At 44.9% G+C, this 20,331-nt stretch overlaps 1 protein-coding gene across 1 annotated transcript in view; it reads left to right on the top strand.

Moving 5' to 3' along the window:
• SPATA17 (spermatogenesis associated 17) overlaps window positions 1-20,331 on the top strand; it is an 886,586-nt gene that overhangs the window by 689,470 nt on the left and 176,785 nt on the right. The window contains exon 9 of the mRNA XM_085609390.1: window positions 7,119-7,254. Coding sequence (XP_085465516.1) covers window positions 7,119-7,254 — 136 coding nt within the window. The remainder of the gene's footprint in view (window positions 1-7,118; window positions 7,255-20,331) is intronic.

The following is a 20,331-nucleotide window of genomic DNA, read 5'->3' on the forward strand; positions in this document are numbered from 1 at the left end:
TTTCAGGACCTTGCCCTGTTTGGACAAAGTGATATATTTTGTCTAGATGATCAATCATTCCTGGTAGTATCATTAAATAGTTCGCAACTCGTCGTAGACGTACTGATGATAGCATCATTCTGTCGTCTTTACCGGGTACTGGATCATATCTACAGTCTGTAAGAGGCTCTTTAAATATGTCGTAATTCGCTGTTTGAGGTGTACGTTGGTGTGCTAAATCCCTATAAGTCAATTGACGCGCTGATGGCGGCGTATGAAAACTTCCTGTCGCACCTCCTGAGGTGCTAGGTCCAAAAGGGTTCGTTGGGTGTAAGGTAGGAAGAATAGGTGCAGGAATAAGTGAAGGAACGGGCGGAAGGTTTTGAACGGACGGAGGAGTATGTTGCTGCGGAAGTGGGGGCAGATTATCTCGGGGTCGAGCGTCATTAGCAGGTGGTGTGCATGGCGGCGGAGCATTAACATATTCGGGGGCTACATCGTCTAAATAGGAAGAAAGGAAAATGTCCTTTGCGGTCTTGGGGTGCAATTTAGTCGGAAGCAATGGAGGTGGCAGATCTTTTGGTACTTCTAGGGTGGCCTTAGGTAAACCCTCGGCCAGAAGAGGATACATACCATTCATAAGAGTGTTTCGTTGTCTGTCTACTTGTTCTGCTTTTGCTCGGATACCTTCCTCAATTAATACGTTTTCTCGGGCTTTGTCTGAATCCTCCCTACTCTTCTCTTCTTTTCTGAGCGCTTTCTCTGTGCGTCTATGCGATTCTTTACGCCATAATTCAATGGCATCTTTCTGTGATTGTCTGGCTTTCTTTTTCCATAATGCTTCTTCTACTCTCATGATGCAATCTGCATCCCATGTCCCAGCGGCGGGCCATCTCTTATTCTCTGCTAAATCCTTGGTATAGTCCACCCACAATTCGAGATATAATACGGCGTCTAGGCCATGTTTATGGTACATAAAGTACCCTGGAGTGTCCCTAGGTGGAATGGGAACGGCTTCCTCGAGTATCCCTTTTCTAGTTTTTATCTGTCTTAATTTTGAGAATAACGGCATCTTAACCTGATTCTTACTCGGACTTGAACACAATTAATACAATAAACACAGTAATGAAGATCGAACAATCACTCATACCACGACATTTAAAACATATTAAAACATTTTAAAACGAACAATGATAATTAGAATAAAACTAGTTAACTGCATAATACTAGATGTACTGCTAAACAGTACAGATACACTGCTGAAACAGTGCAGACCAGGTCTGTGTACCCAAACCCGTCTTGACCGGCACAAACCAATGCGCACGTCTAGATGCGTCCCCAGCAACGGTACTCACCGGGAAGCACGGAACGGAACAGAAGGCCTCGGAAGTCTGGACTGGACTAGACCAGACTGGACTCGACTCGACTCGTGACGTAGATACTTCGGAACTTCGGAATCTGGTGGGCCTCTGTATACCTCGGATCTTGCTCTCTCAGCTAGGCTCTGGTCGGGATCCTCCGCACTCCTCACCGCCTCGTCTGGGTGTTGATCGCAGCCTCAGTCACCCCCGTTGGCCTGAGGGAGATACAGGAAATCCTGCGGGTACGCGTAGTTGTCCGTCCGGCTGTGGCAGGAGACCGGGTCTGCAACGCACCTCCGGCGCGTGGGGTGGGGGCGGTGTCCCTATTCGGGCGCCAATTATGTGGGAAATTTTAATTACCTAGACTTAATTTATGCAGTAAAATTCAATAAGAATAACTCAGTAAAAATAAGAGGCAGAATCCGTGGTATTTGAGGTTTTAAAAAGGGATTTATTCCTTACAAAGGAATTGGTTCGAACCAGGCAATCGGGTTCCGTCACCACGAAGGTTCGGGAAGGGATAGAGCAATACTTTATTGACAGGTTATCATATATATAGTCAATGCATTACAGTGAAGACATATGCAGAAGGCGTGACAGCTGAGAAGAGAGATAAGAATACACATACGTAATGAAAAAAGGCGTTACAATAGGCGTGCATAAGGGCGTGTACTAGAAACGTCATTATGATGATGACACAGGTGGGTGGATCCATAAGAGAATCCTGCAAAGTCAGCAGAAATATATGGCAGAGATGCGCGCACAGTAGTATGACGTGTGATTGACGTGTAACTGGAGGGTGAAGGGGACTTGACATTTAGCCCTACATGAGGAGACAGAAGTCTGGGATGTCAGAACAACCTAATCCCAAATCGTATCTAATATCTTGTGTTTAAGGAACTGTATTATCTGGAAGGAAAGGTCTCTCAGGCAGAGGCTATCCTATACTGACTGCTAGTGCGTGTATAAGCGTCTATGTGTCTACATGAGATGCGAGGGGGCATGGGCCTACCATGGCAACAGAAGCTATGAATTACTTGCACGGAGACAGTAAGGCCGGGCCCTTTGCTCTGTAGCTGGAAGGATGTTTACCTAAACTACTAGACAGGAATGCATTTCTCGAGGAGCGGAGCAGATAACTTGAAGGCTGAATACAGTCTTGGCAGGCAACAGGCCGGGCCAGGCACCGTTAGCCGCGCAGGAAGTAAGACAAAGTTCATGGATACAGATGCAGGTCCAGGCTGGAGCATTCAGAGGCAGAAAGCAGGAAAAGCTCGATGGCAGAATTCAGGGCCTAACTTGCCAGAGCTGAAAAACGTGAAAGGTATACCATATAAAGACGGTGGCAAGGCATACTTAGGAACGGAATATTCGACCCATTCATGGCGGATCTGAAAGAGGACATGTTAACGTTGGACGCATATGTATTTGCGTCTTCATAGCTTGAAGTGGAGGGAACATACATGTACTTGTAGCATGTACATGGAGCCGTTGGGGTCTAAGATAGGGGACACAATTGATCATAAAAATTCATATTTCCTCACATCCACTGTGGCGAGGAGGGCATTTTCAGTGCTGAGGTTGGGTCTGAAACCAGACTTAGTGGTGTTTATGAGTTGGCGGTTGTTGAGGTGTTCAGTAAGGCATGTCCTAATGATTTTCTGTAAGACCTTGGCTGGGAATGGTCAGGGAGATCAATCTGTAGATGGCGGGTGTTTAAGGAGGAGGGTTTCTTCAGTTATCGAGGACAGTTGCATGTTTCCAAGCATCTTGAAAGGCCATAAAAGAGATGGAGGCATTCAGAATGGTTGTGGGCATAACTCTGAAAGGTTGCAGTCCTCTGGAGTTAGGCATGGTGGGGGCAGGGTTCCGATGGGACCTGGAGTGGATGGACTTCATGGTGGTGGCCTTTTCTTCTGGGGTGATGTGATGATGGGCCATGTAGGTACCATTGATTATTTGGATATGACTAGGGGCATTTGTCAAGGTCTGTAAACTTTTTTTAAAACCTCTAAGACAGAGTACTTTTGTAGGCATTATACTGATAAAAATGTTTAACATATCTAACCTTTAAATAGTTTTTAGTTTTCTTATATGCCGGGGAATGCATTTTTACATTTGTGTACTGTTGAATGGTTTTAATCAAAGCCAATAAAAATGATATCAATTGGTCCTTCAATTTATATGATGGTAGGTACACTTGAGTGCTGTTAGAAATTGCTGGTTAGTTGAAGTTTCTGGTTGGCTAGGATATGCACCTAGGCCAGGCAGAACCCAATAGTCTAGTCAGGGTAAGGGAGTTACCCACCCTAGATAACCCATGCTCACCCCTTGGTAGCTTGGCAGAGCAGTCAGGCTTCCCCCAGATGCAATGTGTAAGGCGTTTGCGCAGCACCCACTCACACCAGTGACTCACGAGGCACACCACAGAAGAGACTCCACACCAGATTATGTAAAAATATATCCTTTGTATTGTATTTCAAAAAGGCATTAGTTTCCACAAATCACATAAATCAGTGCGGCACTAGGGGCTTGTCATTAAATCACATGTAGGGCACTAATATTTAGACATATATATTGCCCGTGTCATAAAAATAGAGACCATGAATCACTTTGAACGTTATGTAAATCATATTAGAACATAATCACATAAATCTTGGATTACATAAACCAACATTCACCCTGCCATAAGGCAATGGTCATAAACTTCACAGAGCACTAAAGTAAATGCTCATATAAGGACACATGCCATGAACACCACACTGATAATAGTATGCCTAACATTACAGTTATTGCAATAAAGCCAATACCACTTATAAGTTGCACTTGTCATGAACCATCATAAATACCACATTACCGTGCATGGATCAGATAGCCGCTAGGGCACACATTATTTGCTATGCACCTAACTCGCCGGGTACTCGGGTTCCCCAAATCAGCACTTTCTATTTCACTCTAAAGCCACAGCGCTTCTACGCTTACTGTATGGGCTGCGTGGTAATTGCAGGAACAGGACCTCTGTCGAGGGCTGCCACCCAAGCCTGCTCTCTGATCTCTCATGTCCCCCCAAAGGTATGTGTGCAGCAAGGGGGGGCAGACATGCTCTGCCACGCCAGTGAGGAGACCTCTCTTGGTCCACCGCAGGCAGAATGGCCCCTTAATTACAGCTTTTTGCAAGTGTGTTGCAGCCACGATGTAAAGAATGAGGTAGCTCAATCCGGCCTGTGCCCTACACCGACCAGGTTTCTGGTGAGGTTTGTGGCTGCCGTCTCTTCACAGTGGCTGCGCTGCTGACTCTGCTTTTCATCCAGCTCAGCCAACAGGCCTCCTCTGTACAGGAACAATCTGCGGGGCGCAATCCACCCCTAGTGAGAGTGATGCATTCATCACTGCAGCCCTCGGGATATTGCGGGTCCCAGGGATACCAGGGGACCCCGCGGGTCTCAGGCCCTCAAGCACAGAATTCCTTAGGTTGGGGACGGTCTTCACAACACTGGGGGCCGCCTGTGTTCTTCGCTGGGGCAATGCTGCCCACCCCCGCAGTCACGCCCCGCTCATGGATCAGTTTGCTACGGCAATGCAGGAGCGGCTATGGGGAGGGCTTCCTTCTCGGAGCTTCCCTTGTGGTTGCTCAGCAACCAGAACTCCGGGCAGCTGCTCGTTTGGACAGAAGCCCCTGGGGACTCCTTGGCGCCGGTCGCGCTCTATTTGAAGTGTCTGCAGCAGAGGTTGGCCCTGCAATTTGGGCCAAGGCAGTCTTTCCCCAGGAAAGGAGGGGACTGAAAAACACCAGGATAGTCCCAAGCTCCCGGCACCATGAAATCTCCACCACTTCAGTGCTAGGCACTTCCAGCACAGCAAAAAGCACCAGCAGGTTCTCTTGGCATGTAAATCAAAAATACAGTGCTCACCACGCGCTGTTTTTGCAACCGGTTGTAAGGACAGTCTAGTCCTTTCTTTCTGGCCCTAGGCAGGAGCAGCAACTCCAGGGCGTCTCACCCCTCACACAGCTCTTCCGCTCTCCCCCAGGCAGGTTCGTCTTAGATCCAGCCAGGATCTTTCCTGAAATCTTTTTTGTCCCTGAGATTTCCAACAGGAGGCCAGCACACACAAGCCGTTGGCGAGTCGTTCACAAGCAGGATACCACAGTAGGGTAAAAAGAGTCAGTCCTTTTCCTCTACCACAGACAGGATCAGCAACTGCAGGCCAACCCAACCCTCACTCAGAAAAGGCAGCGCTCCTCACACAGTCCTTCCGCTCTTCTTCCTGGCAGGATCCTCTTGTTCCTTGAAGTAATCCAAAGTCCTTGGTTTGTAGGTGTAATACTTATACCCCAAAATGGCTTTGTTCTCTTTGTGGCAAGGGTCTCTGAACCCAGTCCAAATCAGTCCTGTTCTCCCTGGTACAGCATGACCACAGGGGTCAGCATTGTGCAAAAGGAAACAAAGCCTATTCAGGTGTAACCAAAACTCCTTCCACCACTCTAAATGCAGACCCGGTCTATTCAGCCCTGCAATGAGTCACCCAGGCAAGGCAGTGCACACCTCAAACCTCCCTGTGACTATCTAGAGTGAATGCACATCTCAGCTCCTATCACTCACACACCAGACGCTGAATACACAAACAGCCAGAATCACACAGAATGGTAAAGTAAGAAAATGCACACTTTCTAAAAGTGGCATTATCAAACGCAGGATTTAAAAACCACCTTCACCAAAAGATGCGTTAATAAATTCTGAGTTCAGAGAGCCCAACCTTCATTTTCCTATTTTGTCCCTATTGCAAGTTACACAGGTAAAAATGTTACAATGCAACCCCAATGATAAGCCTACGGGACAGATAGCCTTTTAATAGTGAAAAATGAAACACAGTATTTCACTATTAGGACATGTCACACACACTAGTACATGCCCTACCTTTCACATACAATTCACCCTGCCCATGGGGCTACCTTGGGCCTACCTTTGAGTCTGCCTTCCATGTAAAGAAAGAGAAGGTTTGGGCCTGACAAGTGGGTGCACTGGTCAGGACAACATAGCAGCTACAAACTGTGCGTGCAGACACTACTTTAATCGGTCTGAGACACATTTACAGAGCTACTCATGTGGGTGGCACAACCAGTGCTGCATGCCCACTAGTAGCATTTGATTTACAGGCCCTGGCACACACCGTGCACTTTATTAAGCACATACCAGTTAATCAAATACGCCAATCATGGACAACCAATCATATCACAATTTATACAGAAAGCATATGCACTTAAGCACTGATCAGCAGTGGTAAAGTGCCCAGAATCCTATAACCAACGAAAACAGGATCAGAAAAACAGGAGGTAAAGGCTAAAAGTTTGGGGATAAACCTGTCAAAAGGGCTAAGTCTAACAAGTGCATACAATGGATTAGCCTGAGTGCATCTCCTGTAGATTTTCGTAAACTCCATTCGATTTATGAGCAGTTTAAAACGCATTTTAATCTTTGAGAGTACTCATGATCTGACATATCATATGACGTATCTTAAGCTTGCTTTTATTTCTAGTGCTGTGTTGTGTGTTCTGACTCCGTGGTCTCTCATCCCGTCATAACATGCAACACTAGATATTCTTATAGTACTGGAGGAAATGAACATTCTCATTCACTGTTATGATAAATGTTATTGGGTTTGTTATTTTTTCAGAAAGTAACATATAACTGTGTGTCACTTGCTCATCTAGCTCAAAACCAAAATATAAATGTTTCCTACTTACCTAAATGATATATTTTGTATTCATTTTATCTTCAGCTTCATCAAAGTTTGCATCAGTCACAAAAACAAACCGTATGAGCCATCAGTTCATTCTACAACGGAGTACAGACCAAACCCTTTTGGAACCTTGCATTTTCGAGAAGATGACCAAGAGAAGTGGCAAAGTAGTAAGGTACTAAATAATGTTCATCAAATAAATCATGTCATTATTAATGCAAAGTTTGAGGCAAAGAATAATATCAAGATTTTGAGGTTTGTTCGAATTTTAATTACTTTAATGATAAAAGTTTGGTTTTTAATTTTTGTTATCTTGACTATCAAACCGCACATTAGGGCATCCATTCTGATGCAAAATCAGTTACATGCATGTAACATCGTGGATGGTAGTTTCTAGCTGTTGGAAAGAAGGAGGGGAGACTTGGAGAAGTCTTTAGTGATCGGATTAGGTGCAACCATCAGAGTCATTCCCTATGAGAACCTTATTCAGCCCACTTTCAATAAGAACAAGACAAGCTGAGCAAAATAAGAGAATGACTCATGCTGCTATACTGAAATGAAATTCTGCTCTGTGTACTAAAGAAAAACCTGATGAGATATTTCAACTGCAGGCTTCAATTTCCACTCTAAGGAATTGCTCCAGTGTGGAAGACGTCCAGTGACAGACATATCTGTGACTTCTGTGGCAGCTGTTTATATGCTGGGGAACAACCCGCTCAGATGGTTGCATGCTTGGAGCTATTGACCAATTGGTAGAATACCCAGGTAAATGAGGACCTCGAGAAGACATGTAGGGCCTGATTTAAAGTTGGATGGTAATGAAAAATCAGTGGGTTTCTGTAAGAAGTGCTAAATATAGAGGAGGATCTACAAGTGGCGATTAATCCGCTATGTGGCCCTGAAGGCTCATTTATAGTTTGGTGACCAAACTTACAAAGTGACATGGCCGTTATTGCATGCATTTCTCCTCCAAAATGCAGTGGCGTCTCTAGACATGATTTTTAAGCAAGTGTCCACATGTAAAACTGGTGCGGCCTCCTACAACAGGTGATCATGAATATGAATACTTTTGTATATAAACTTTTTTACTCAGAGTGTGAATTACCCATTGCTATGGTCTATGGAAGGAGCAAGGTCTTTGGAGTGTATCAGTCTCTATTTTTCTCCTTCCACCACTCTCTTTGTGAGAGATTTATGGTTGTTTTATCCTCATATCTTTCTGAAACACTCAATCTGCTTATTTCACACCTTATTTGTTTTCTTTTGAGCATCCTCTTTTTACTCTCTCCAGCATTTACTTCCTTGCAACTCTTTCACCAATCCCCCCCACACACAATGCACCCATTCACCTGTACACACTGCATTTTCTTTAACTTTCAACTTTTCAATATATTGACAACTATGTACTTCCTTCACACACTTTCGATTATAATCACAATTATAATTGGCACACCTAAGCATTGTTCTGTGTGCTCTGCACAGGGTCCAAGTTTCGGATGATCATATATTCCAAACCCCTTCATGATCCACTGACAGGCACTGTGAGAAATGTGCACTGTGTTCAGTCTGAACTCCACAGCTCTCAATCATGTCCCACCAAAAATCTGAACTCACATAGTTATGTATAAGAGCGACTCTTCACTAGGGGTGGGCGCAACTTGTGGAATTTGACTCCACAGAATTCTGCAGGGTTACAAAAAACCTCAGCGAGATTCCACGGAGTTCTGTCAATGGGCGGAAGCAGCCATGTCATTCTGCTTACGCTGTAATTTAGTATAGGGAGAACCTTCCATGCTGAAAAAGCAGCACAAACAGCACCACACGGTGTGCCAGAGGGCGCAGCTACTCAAGTTGATTTTGCTGCTGCTTGAGTTGATTTTTTAACTCAAGCAGCAGTCTTCCGATTGTGAATGGTTGTGACCGCCAGCAACGATCAGTGTCAGAAAAATCTCACCGGATGTCCTCCTAGCAACCAAAAATTGGGTTAGGGGATGCCAAATCTTGCTTCCACTTGCCAACTCACTGTTTTGGAGTGTGCACGAGAAAAAAAATCAGAATTTGGCTGGAGTTTCGTGTTACAAGAGTAATGCAAAGTCACCAAAATTCTGCCAATTCCACTGGCAGAAAGGAATATTTAGTGCACGCCTACTGTTCACACTACATGCTATATATATATATATATATATATATATGAGTAATATGTTGCGTGAAAAAACTGCAGAAACACAACATCTTGGAAAAAGCAAATACTCCTAGGGAATGCAAGAGTAAGTGTGAAATGTAAACAGGAACAACATCACTGTTCCCAGGCTGTGAGGGCAGGGTCTGTTTATGCTGGTTGCGGCTGTTGCTGGTGGTGAGCACAAGGGGTTGAGGAGGGGCCAGACATTTACAGGTGGGGTGCTGACCATCCCTTCATCTACACCACTGCCAAAATGGATCCCAACTGCTTTGACTAGAGCCTCTTTAATGAAACAAAGACCATTCTAAGGTAAACTTGTTTGGCTTTACCTTTACCCACAGTTCAATGGCCAGATTCATTACAACTCAGTTGAAGTAGCAACATATTAACCTGACATCTGATTTTAAAGTTTCCTATCTTTGATTAGCATTTAAGTTTAGCTAAGTATTTCCTTCTGGGGTTCTCACTTGACCTTCATTGAAAAATTGCACTACTGATGCTACTTTGAACTGTACAAATAGGAGGCGTCATGGGCATGAGAAGCTTTCGAATAGGATGGTCTAATGAATTGCATGGGACTCATATTATATTGTAAGTACAGATAAGTGATAATGTGGCACTAAATTCAAGAGTACAAAGAGGTAGGAGCAGGAGTGGTTTTTAAATTATACAGCTGTGTTACATTCAGCTCATGGTACTGATGGACTATGACAATATTAGTAATCTTATGATTTTCATCTCTATATTATTTACCCAAGTTAAGTGGTTTTGCCCCACTAAAAGGGATTGAAAGATTTATGCTGAAGCAATGCATCTAAAGTGATATTAGTCATATCTCTTTTATACAGAGAATTTGTTTTATGTAAACAAATCTTAAATTTGAATCAAGAGATGGAAGAGGATGTTAGGTTCACTGTCGGTGTAAGGAAGGAAGAGTGTAATACTGTCAAACTACGCAACTCGACCTCCTCAGGAGCAGATGATCTTGCCCCAAATCCTCTCCACCCAAACCAGCGACAGGTGAAGACAACTGTCTCAGGCTTCAGCAAGGGGGGAAAGGGGAAGTGGAAGACAAAACAAGAGAGACTGCTCAGCCACTACTTCTTCTTCAGAAACTCTTTTTGAAATCTCGGAGTTCCCTGCAAAATACAAGGGACAGTTATTTTTCCCTGCTCTCTCACTCTAATTCTTATCTACATTGCTCTTTCTCTCTGTTTTATCTTGACGTTACCTGTTAATGACCAGAGACTAGCTTCTCTCTAGAATATCTGTTTTGTCTGAGATATTGTGGTATTTGATTGACTGTTAGAATCATCAATCTCTAAAGAAAAAGGTTTCTTCTTAATTTGGTTAGAGACGTTACCATCTTATCTGTTCTCGCTGATGGCCAAAGAGAAAATGTTCATAAGTTTACCATCACTTATAAGTTCTTATGATTTTAGCTCTTCAACCCTTTTTGTGTGTGTCAAATATATCCTGCAATTCCTTCAGTCTTAATCTGCAAAGAGTTGAATCTCCAAGTCTCTGAATTACAGTTATTCTTTAAACTACACTGCTGCTCCTTTTACTCGATAATGCTGAACAATAGGCAAAGCAAAAATAAACAGTCTTACTTGAGAAAGCGGGAGTCAACTTCTCTTCACAGAAGCGGCTCCCTTGTTCGTTAAGCAAAACACCTCCTTCACGTAGCTATGCTTCAAGAAACAGACGGTTCTCTGGAATTGGATGAGATGACTCTTTTGAAGAATTACCCACGAAGTCTGTCAGCAACGTTCTGCAGCCTTTTCTCTGTTGAGAGAATTTTACAACGAGTAAATGAATAATCACCGAATAGCATGAAACAAGTTCTCTGTACTTCCCTTTACAAATGGAGCCAGACGCGCACTATGCAAAAATGAGAAATTCCTGACGAGACGTTTGAGCGCTGACAAAACGTTCCTCTCAGAATAGATCTTCAGTTGAAGTGCGTCGCGTGAAACTCGCGCAGACGCAATGACAGCTCCGGAATGTCTTGAGGGAAAAACAACTAGAACGCCAACCGCTACAGGAAGTGGTTGCGATCGAGTCATTCCCTTAATAAGCAGATTTGCTTTACTGGTGCAGAACAGTACATAGGGAAGATCTCCAACAAGGATGAAGTCTTCCTTTAGTGCAAAGGTATTTAACCCAAGGTCTTCTTATTGGTGGGTAGAGAGCTCCTCTCAAACAATTACTGACATCGGATAAGGGGCTCCTGACAAATACTGTAGTGCTTCACTGTATTTACACTTACAAACTGCATAAAATAAAAAATTTGCATTGTCTCAACTCACAAGGGTGACTAACATTGCTTTTTCTATTTTAAAAGGGTTCCAAGTATAAATTAATTATTAATTTGGCTATTTATGTGCGCTCCCTCATGCTTCCTGTAGTATTTTCCTGCGCCCCTGTGAGCTTGAGGCTTTTAAAATATGCTGCCGGACCAAGCTAATTACTGTGGTGGCCAGCTGGCAGCTCAAAAGCCTTCCCAGGGCATTTTGGATGGGATTACACTTCTCTTGGTAGAGGCAGGAGGTGAAGAAGAAATCTGTATAGGGTGATTAGCTGACACTCACTGTCAAGCCTGGGCATGCCCTTTTCATATGGACAATAGAAAAAAGGCAGAACTCATTGCATTAGGGGCTCCTTCAGACGTTTTGAAGGGAAGGAGCCAATTTGGCAAGATTACTTAGGGGCAAAAGTGCGGAACAGGGAGATGTCTTGCAGACCACACCTTGAATCTGCCATCAGGATGCTCTGCAGGGCCTCTGGACTGATCCCAAGATGTGTCAGTTAGGGGTGATGTGGCACCTATTGATTGGAAAAGTCTACAAAACAGTGCTGCATATGGAAAAGAGTAAGTGCCAGCACCTGAAGTTATGCTTGAAGCCCTCAGCCAGAGCAGCCAGAGCTGTTGGATATCAGGGATGCTGACTACTAAGGCTGTGTAGTCTTGATTTCACCTTGTGCCTCTTTTATCCACCACCAGACTAACACCCCCTGCCTCTTTACCTCACTCTTTTACGTTCTTTTTCATCCTTGAATTCTTACCTTTTCATGTTTTTTCCTGTATTTCTCTTCCTCCTTCTATTCCCTTTTTACCCAAAAATGAGTTCCGTTGGGACCCACCTGCACCCACCGGCCCAAATTTAGCACTGGCAAAAATGTAAATAAAACATAAACTGCCTTGGCTTACAAAAGATACTTTCTTTATCCAGATAAAAGCTTTCAAAAAACATATATTTCATCACTGACCTGTTGGGAGAACCTCCAGTTTTTCCAAAGATAATCGTTGTCCACTTTTGACAGATGTCACAATATTCTTTTCCAGTTTGTTTACTGAATCCTCTTTGAAACATAAGCAGGTTTGGAAACAGTAGTACTGAAAGATGTGCAGTTATCTAAGGACCTGTTGAATCAGTTCATTGTGTAATTTGTTTAATCTGGCATTTTAGACAGTTTCTTTGAATTGATACAAGGTTATGAACAGGGAGCTAGTTGATGCAAATGGAGGAAAGAGGGTTCTCTTAGGCATCTCTTCCCAAATGAATTATACTGATATTAACCTTTTATATGCCGACGTAATTCAAACAACTCAAAAAGCACTTCCATCTCCATGAATAACAAAGTTAGACCAAATGCTATAGTTTTCAGGAAAAGTAGGAATTGCTAAAAGGTGACCAGGCCCTGATACGAGCAACCAGAATTGTTTCAACTTTGATTTAGAGCAAAATATAATTCCTAAGTCTTTATTGGCTCTTTGTAAGTAAAGAGCAGCTTTTGGCTAAATCATGAACTCCAGGCCACTTGTAACGAGGGCCAGTCCTGCATATTGTTGTACTCGCATCAGTCGTTGGTCATTTTCGGTTATCACTGACAATCTTTGGAACTCTCTGTCTTTTTTTGTGTGAGACGCTGGGAACACTTTGCCTACCTCTGTGATCCACACACAATTACTTCCTCTTTAGAATACAGCTAAATACTTGCTCTTTAACACCTACATCTAGTTTCTTGTCCATCCTGTGTGCATGCTTGTATCAGCGCCAGGACACCTTTCATCATCTGTGGAACATTTGTTTCATTCATACATTACTGTCAAACAGCTTCATTATTTTATGTACTGTTACGACGTGATCAATTCATACCACGGCAAAGCACACTGATCAGCAATAGCCATTACCTACTAAGGGCCAAAGAAAAAAAAAACATAGAAATTATATTTTGCTCTGAATCACAGTTGATACAAGTCTGTATACCATTCTGAATCTGAAGGTCAAGCAAATTACTCAAATGGCAGTATATTTATTTTTGGTTATTTTGATATTCTTACATGTGAAATTTTCAAATACCGTTTTGATGGCTTAGAGGCACCTTTTGCTGTCTTAACAGAGGATTGTTTTCTAAAAAGTAATAATACATAATATAGCACATAGTGGGGCTTTTGGTCAGCAGGATTCATCCATTTGTCTGTTGAATGGCCATTCACATTTTAATTCCACACTCCACAGCATAGAGCATGGGTCAGTGGGTGAGCCCACTTTACTCATTGGCTCCCTTCACTTTAAGTGCCTGCCCAAAGCTTATGCATATTGCTCACATCCACTTAAAATAGTTCCTTTCTCTTCAGTCACAAAGCTCTTTCAAAGTGTGCTTTTTCATTTTCCTTTTTTATTATCTTTAAAGATGTTTATTTTGCCTGCCTTTTGGGTACCCATTTAGAAGGTGATTTATTTTCGGTCTGCTTTTTAAAGTTACTGTTATAATTTGTTTAAACTGACTCTATGATGGTGTTGCTTTCATCATCTTGTTTGCTTCTCTGAGTGATTATTTCTTCATGTCTCCTTCACAAAAAATAATAGTAAGATGCCTGGCAAAAATGAAAAGCTCTTTTTTAAACATCACTAGTAAACAGCAATTTCAATGTATGTTTTTTAAAGTTAAAATGTGTATTGCAGGCATATGGTGACCACATGTAGGTGGCAGTATGTTTTCTTTTTCTATGCTTCCAGTAAACAAATACAAACAATCAATGCACCAGCATGTTCAGGCTAGCCATGTTAGCTTTGCCAAAGCTTATTTACTTCTGTGTTTCGAATAAAATTCAATTCTAAAGGTACGAACTTGTTTTCTGAAAAGCTCAAATTTGTATTGTTGACAGAGATTAGGACTCCAGCAAACTAATTTGAAGTGCCTAGTACATAAAGTTTACCTTTACCCTCTACAGCTCCTGGAATGGAGTGGGATGTGAAAGCTATCATGGATGTAATGTGGCACAACAATGTCTACAGAAACTTGGGTGTGACTGTGTCTGCTCTGCCCATTGCACCCAATGATTGAATCTGCTGTCACCAGAATCCTGACAATAATGAACATTCGGCTTAACTACCGTGATTATGATGATCATAATTGATGTGCAAGTGCAGTGTGTGGAGATCGTTACTGCTGAACTATACAGCAGAGAAAAATGCCATGGTTTTGACTAATTTTACTCTTGCACATTGACTGGGATTAAGTACATATCAGCAAGCCAGCTTCGGATATTGTAAGGGATAGTCATTTTCCCATCAATTGAACAGAATGGACGTATAGCAGCTGAAAATCTGTGTTTGTTTCTTATGATTTTGGCACTGAAAAATCAAAGATTACAGGGATGTTATATTTAGGAAATACAATTTTAGAAACCTTAGAAATTCACAGAAAATGACAAAGGTTACAGGGATGTTATAGTTAAGTTCAGATTTTACACACACAAGTCCATAGAAATTCAGCTGTTATAGTTAGAGTTATTTCAAGTAACTATAACTCATGCACTCAACAGGCACAGTTTTCTCATCAATAATGTCACTGCAAATGCTACAGTGATACTATCAATGATATCATAGAAGATGTCATGAGTGACTTAATATCTGGGCTAGTTAACAGTACATGGTGATGGTGTGAGTTATAGATACCTTAGGGCTCGAGTTATAGTTACTTGAAATAACTATGGTTTTGTATGTGTAAAATCTGAACCTAACTATAATGTCCCTGTAAGATTTGTTTTTTTTGTGAATTTTGAAGGTTTTTTAAATTCTATGTCCTAACTTTTATGTCCCTGTAACCTTTGTTTTTTTTTAATGAATTTTTGTCCATTTCACTGCACAGTGGGGCGGAGCAGGATGCAGGGATTGGCCTGGCTTGGTCTGCCCCCACCGAAGCTTGCTGCTCCTGCCCCCCTCCTCCTTGCCATCCATTGTCCAAGTACACTCTCCACTCACTCATTACAGCCCTGTGTGGCCGTTGTTCTGCCACCGTCCTTCCCACCTGCAATGAACAGTTAGCTTGCTACCCCAACCACATCCTCCCTACCGTCTGTTGGCCAAGTCTATGCACCAGTCCCCTCCCTCCTGCCCTGCATTGTCAGATATGCTGCCACTGTCCTCTATTTAACTTGATGTCCTTGCCCACTCCTCCTGCCCTCCATTGCCCAATGCTATGCCCCATCATTGTCCTCCTGCTTAGCCTCTGTGCTTAGCTTGCTGTTCCTACCCTCCTTCCTCCATCTTTTCATGTCTGTGTGCTTGCTCCTGCTCCCTGCTTTTTGCTCACCTGTTCCATGGACCTGCCACTGCCCCTCTTATCTACTCTGAGTGTTCTGTTGATCTGCCTTTGCCCCTCCTGCCTGCCTAGCACGATGACTGCTGCCTGTCCCTGCCACCTCTGCCTGTCAAAGTTCCATGCCCCTATCCCCTATCCCCTCCCTCCCTCCTGTCCTCAATGGTTCATGTTGCTGCCACTCCCTTCTGCTCTGCTCTTCATGCTCTGTTGTGCTGCATCTTCTCCTTCTGCCTACCCCACATGGTTTGTTGTGAAGCACCTTTCCCTGCCCTCTCTTGCCTGTGTCTAGCCCTTACCCATCCCTTCAGTCCTCTATGGTTCTTTGTGCACACCCCTGCACCCTTGCCCACTATGGCCGTTGTGCTGCCACTAACCCTCCCCCTTGCCATACATGGCCTTCTTTGCTGCCACTGCCTCTCCCACCAGCCCTGTGTGGGCAGCTTGCTGCCCCTGACACCCTCCCACCTTCCCTCCATTGTCTGTGTGTATGGTATTATAGTCTCACTGTTGCCCTCCATGGTGTGTTGCGCTTCCAGTGCCCAGCCCACCTGCCCTCCATGGTCATCTTGCTGCTTCAGGACTGCCCCTTCCCCTCTTCCCTCCATTTTCCAGGTGCAGGCCCCTATCCCCCGTCCTGCCTTGTCTGGCTCATTGTCGTGCCCCTGCCCCCGCCCTCCTGCCCTTCATGGTCCGTTATGCTGCTACTGTCTTTCCTGTCTGTCCGGTATGGTCAGCTTGCTGCCCTTGTAACTTTCCTCTCTGCTCTCTCTTGTCCGTGTGCATGGCCCTGTCCCCTCTTTATTTCTTTCCATGGTCTGTTGTGCTGGACTGCCATCCCGCTTGCACTGTGTGGCGTATTGTGCTGCTGCAACCCCTGACTCCCGCCCTGTTAGTTTAATGTCTCTGCCCAACTCCCCCCTGCCCTCTGTTATCCAAGTCCAATGTACCATACTTGCCAACATTGTGAGCTTGGTAAGAGGGAGATTTTGAAAAGCAAAACCTGGGAAATTGATATTTTCCATTGACTTACATTGAAAAAGAGGAGATTTTAGCCAGCAGACAGATAAAATAAATTCCTTTTGGGCTTAAAAACATCGGGAGTCTCCTGCCTGAATTGGGTCTGTTGGCAAGTATGGTTGTACTGCCACTGCCTCTTCCTTCTGCCCTCAAGGGTCTGTTAGGTTGCCACAGCTTCTCTTGACTGTCCAGCATGGTTGGTTTGTTGCACCGGCCCCCTTTCCCCTGCTACATTGTGCTGCCACCGCTTCTCCTGCCTGCCAGCATGGTCAGCTTGTTGCTTCTGCACCCTCCTTCCTGCCCTCAATTATCTGAGTCCATACCCCAGACATCTGCCTCCCTACAGTATTCTAATGAACAACTAGATTGCTAACATTCTATATTTATTAAAAAGTGCGGCATGCCTGACGTCATCTTGATCTAATCAAAACTGTAATACCTTAAGTATTTCCTTTAGAAATTATAAAAATGAGAGGATCTTATTTCCATAGAGTTATGGTTAGTGTTCTAAAAAACTAAAATGAGTACATATTTTCTGAGCTCTCAAATAGCGCCAAAGCACTTAATTAACTAAATTATTTACTGTCTTGATTTTTTTTTTATCCAATTGGTCTCTTGATTATATGTTGCAATTAGGGGAGAGAATGTGGCATTACGGCCAGAGCTGCAGACTTTGCAAATGGGGAACTAGGTTTGAGTTTCGGTGTCAGCTCGACACCCTGTGATTCTGGGCAAATCACTTATTCTCTTCATGCCTAAAACCCAAAAGAAATGTGTCCTTGTGTAATGTAACTGATACTCATGTTAAGCACTCCAATACCTTCGGGTCAAGTTTGCGCTATATAAAACTGAAAAAAAAAACATAATTAAGTAGTTTGCACACTTCTGTCACTGGGCTATACTTTGGCTACATTTGGATGATTATTTGGCTACATTTGGGCCTTTTTCTCTCTGGTGACCATCTTGGGAGACTTATTAGTTATGAAGCCCCCAAATCTCCTCATTTATTGCAGTATCCTTAGTAGAATGTTCTTTCAGTTTTCCCCTCTGATTCCATCAAGATGGTGCTCAGATGTGCCACACTTTTTTCATCAAGATGGTGCTCAGATGTGCCACACTTTTTTTTTTTTTTTTTTTTAAACCGTTTATTTCAAGACTCAAAAAATTATACAAGTATGGGCCTACAACCTTCCGGCCGGCCGCTAGCAATAAAAGGAGCATACGGTATATATTTGTAAAACACATGGTGCTGCGGCCGAGCATTTACAGGAGATAACATCGTTGCGTGCCACACTATTCAGACCCCATTATACGGTTCCATTTTAAAGTTAAAGAACAACAAACACAAACAAACCCACAAGGCAATCCTCAAGCGGAATAGCAACACGTGCTCCCCTAGAGGGGGGATTCTAGCCATCCATAGGAATCTCAAGAGGGGGGGAGAGATCAGAACTAGGGTTGGGGACACCTAATGCCCAGGTACCGGGGGGATGAGTTGGCTAAGGGGACGGGGCCGGCGACGGATCAGGCAATAGGGGTGGAGCACAGATACCCCCGCGGTAGGCGTTCCAGGGGCCCCACACTTTCACCCATGTCGCAGGCTTACCTCTCGCCACATACACCACCTTTTCCCGAAACATGCACCAATCCATATGTTCCTTCCAGGCCGAGACAGTCGGGGGGCTCTGGGATCCCCACAGCTGGGCAATATCACGCTTGGCAACCATATACCCCAGAGTCACCCACCACGTCTGCGGCACCGAGTAATCGGTAGGCTCCCACACATTCAACAGGCATCTCCTCGCTTCGGGCAACAGCGCCACATGCGTGACCACTCGCAGCACCTCATGCACACCTCGCCAGAACCCCTCCACTTGCGGGCACTCCCAAAGGATATGCAGAAAAGTCCCCAGCGCACCACACCCATGCTTACACAAACCGTCCTCAGCATAGCCCATACGCAGGAGCTTTGGCCCCGTCATGTAGACCCTGTGGAGTATCTTGAGCTGGACGAAACGAAGGCGAGCCGGTATGGCCACCTCTTTCGGGGAGCCACCGCGGAGATCCAGTCCTCGTCGTCCAGCTCCAGCCCATCGGCTACCCAAGCCTCACGAAGGGCAGTCAGCAAGTCTGAGCGATCGTTGATCAGCTTTTTGTAGATCAGTGAGATCGTGCTGTCAGGGACGTGTCCATCCAGCACTCTATCCTCCAGGGGGGAGCACTCCGGGATGGAGGCAACGTCCGGAAAGACGGAGCCCAGCGCATGCCGGACCTGCAAGTACCGAAAGTACTCGCTGCCCTGCAGCTGAAATTCCGTCTGCAGCATTTCGAACGTTTTAAATCCTCCCCTCGTCCAGAGATCCCCCACTCTGCTGATGCCTATTAAATCCCACTTCTCAAAGCCCTTCGAGGTCCACAAGGAGCCCAACCGCTCAGATGCGTATAGTGGTGACGCCCAGGTCAAACGGTCCTTCCACCCCATTGCAGCATTGGCCGCGTGCCACACTCGCACCATGACACGCGTGGGGCCCGTCAGGCGAGCGTCGGGTGCGCTAGAGTAGAGCGCTCGATTATAGTCACCACCTGGAAGTAGCATCCTATCCATTTCAAACGCCGGGTTTAAGGCTGGCCCATATAGGCCCTGATTAATTGCAGCTAGCTGGGAGGCCCAATAATACCGTTTAATATCCGGGAGGGCAATCCCCCCATCATACCAGGGGAGCGTCAGCTTAGCCAGGGCAATACGTGGCCTCCCGTCCCAGAACAGGCGGCGCTGCAAACCCTCCACTTCGCGGAAGTAGCGCGCTGGGACGAGGTCCATCGTGTTCTGCAACGCGTATAGGAAACGCGGCAACGACATCATTTTAAACAATGCCGCCCGGCCGAGCGGCGAAAGCGGCAAACGCCGCCAGCGCGCGACATCCTCTTTCAGACGCTGGAGGGGGGGAAGCAAGTTCCGATTATACCGAGCCTCCGGGTCCAGAGTAATGAAGACACCCAGGTACCTAAATCCCTGCGGGGCGACCTGGATCAGACAGCCCCGCGGGAGGATAGGAGCCTCCCCAGAGAGAACATACACACACGATTTAGCCCAGTTGATGACCAGACCGGAGTTACGACCGAATGAATGCAGAACATCAACTAGTACTATGAGTGATTTACGTGGGGAAGCTAGGTACAAGAGGATGTCATCAGCGTACACGGATGGAAGGCTCCCACCACAGCCACTCCGCCAGGGGCTCCAAGGCAAGTGCAAAGAGGAGCGGCGATAAGGGGCAGCCCTGTCGAGTGCCCCGGCCCAGCTCAAACGGAGCCGATACTCTTCCGTTCACCACCACCTGCGCCAATGGGCCCGAATATAGCAATTTGACCCAACTGATGAACCCTGGGCCAAATCCAAACTTCGCAAGCATCGCCCAGATATATGGCCATTCAAGC

The sequence above is a fragment of the Triturus cristatus genome, chromosome 6, assembly GCF_964204655.1.
Source record: "Triturus cristatus chromosome 6, aTriCri1.1, whole genome shotgun sequence".
Classification (NCBI taxonomy): domain Eukaryota; kingdom Metazoa; phylum Chordata; class Amphibia; order Caudata; family Salamandridae; genus Triturus; species Triturus cristatus.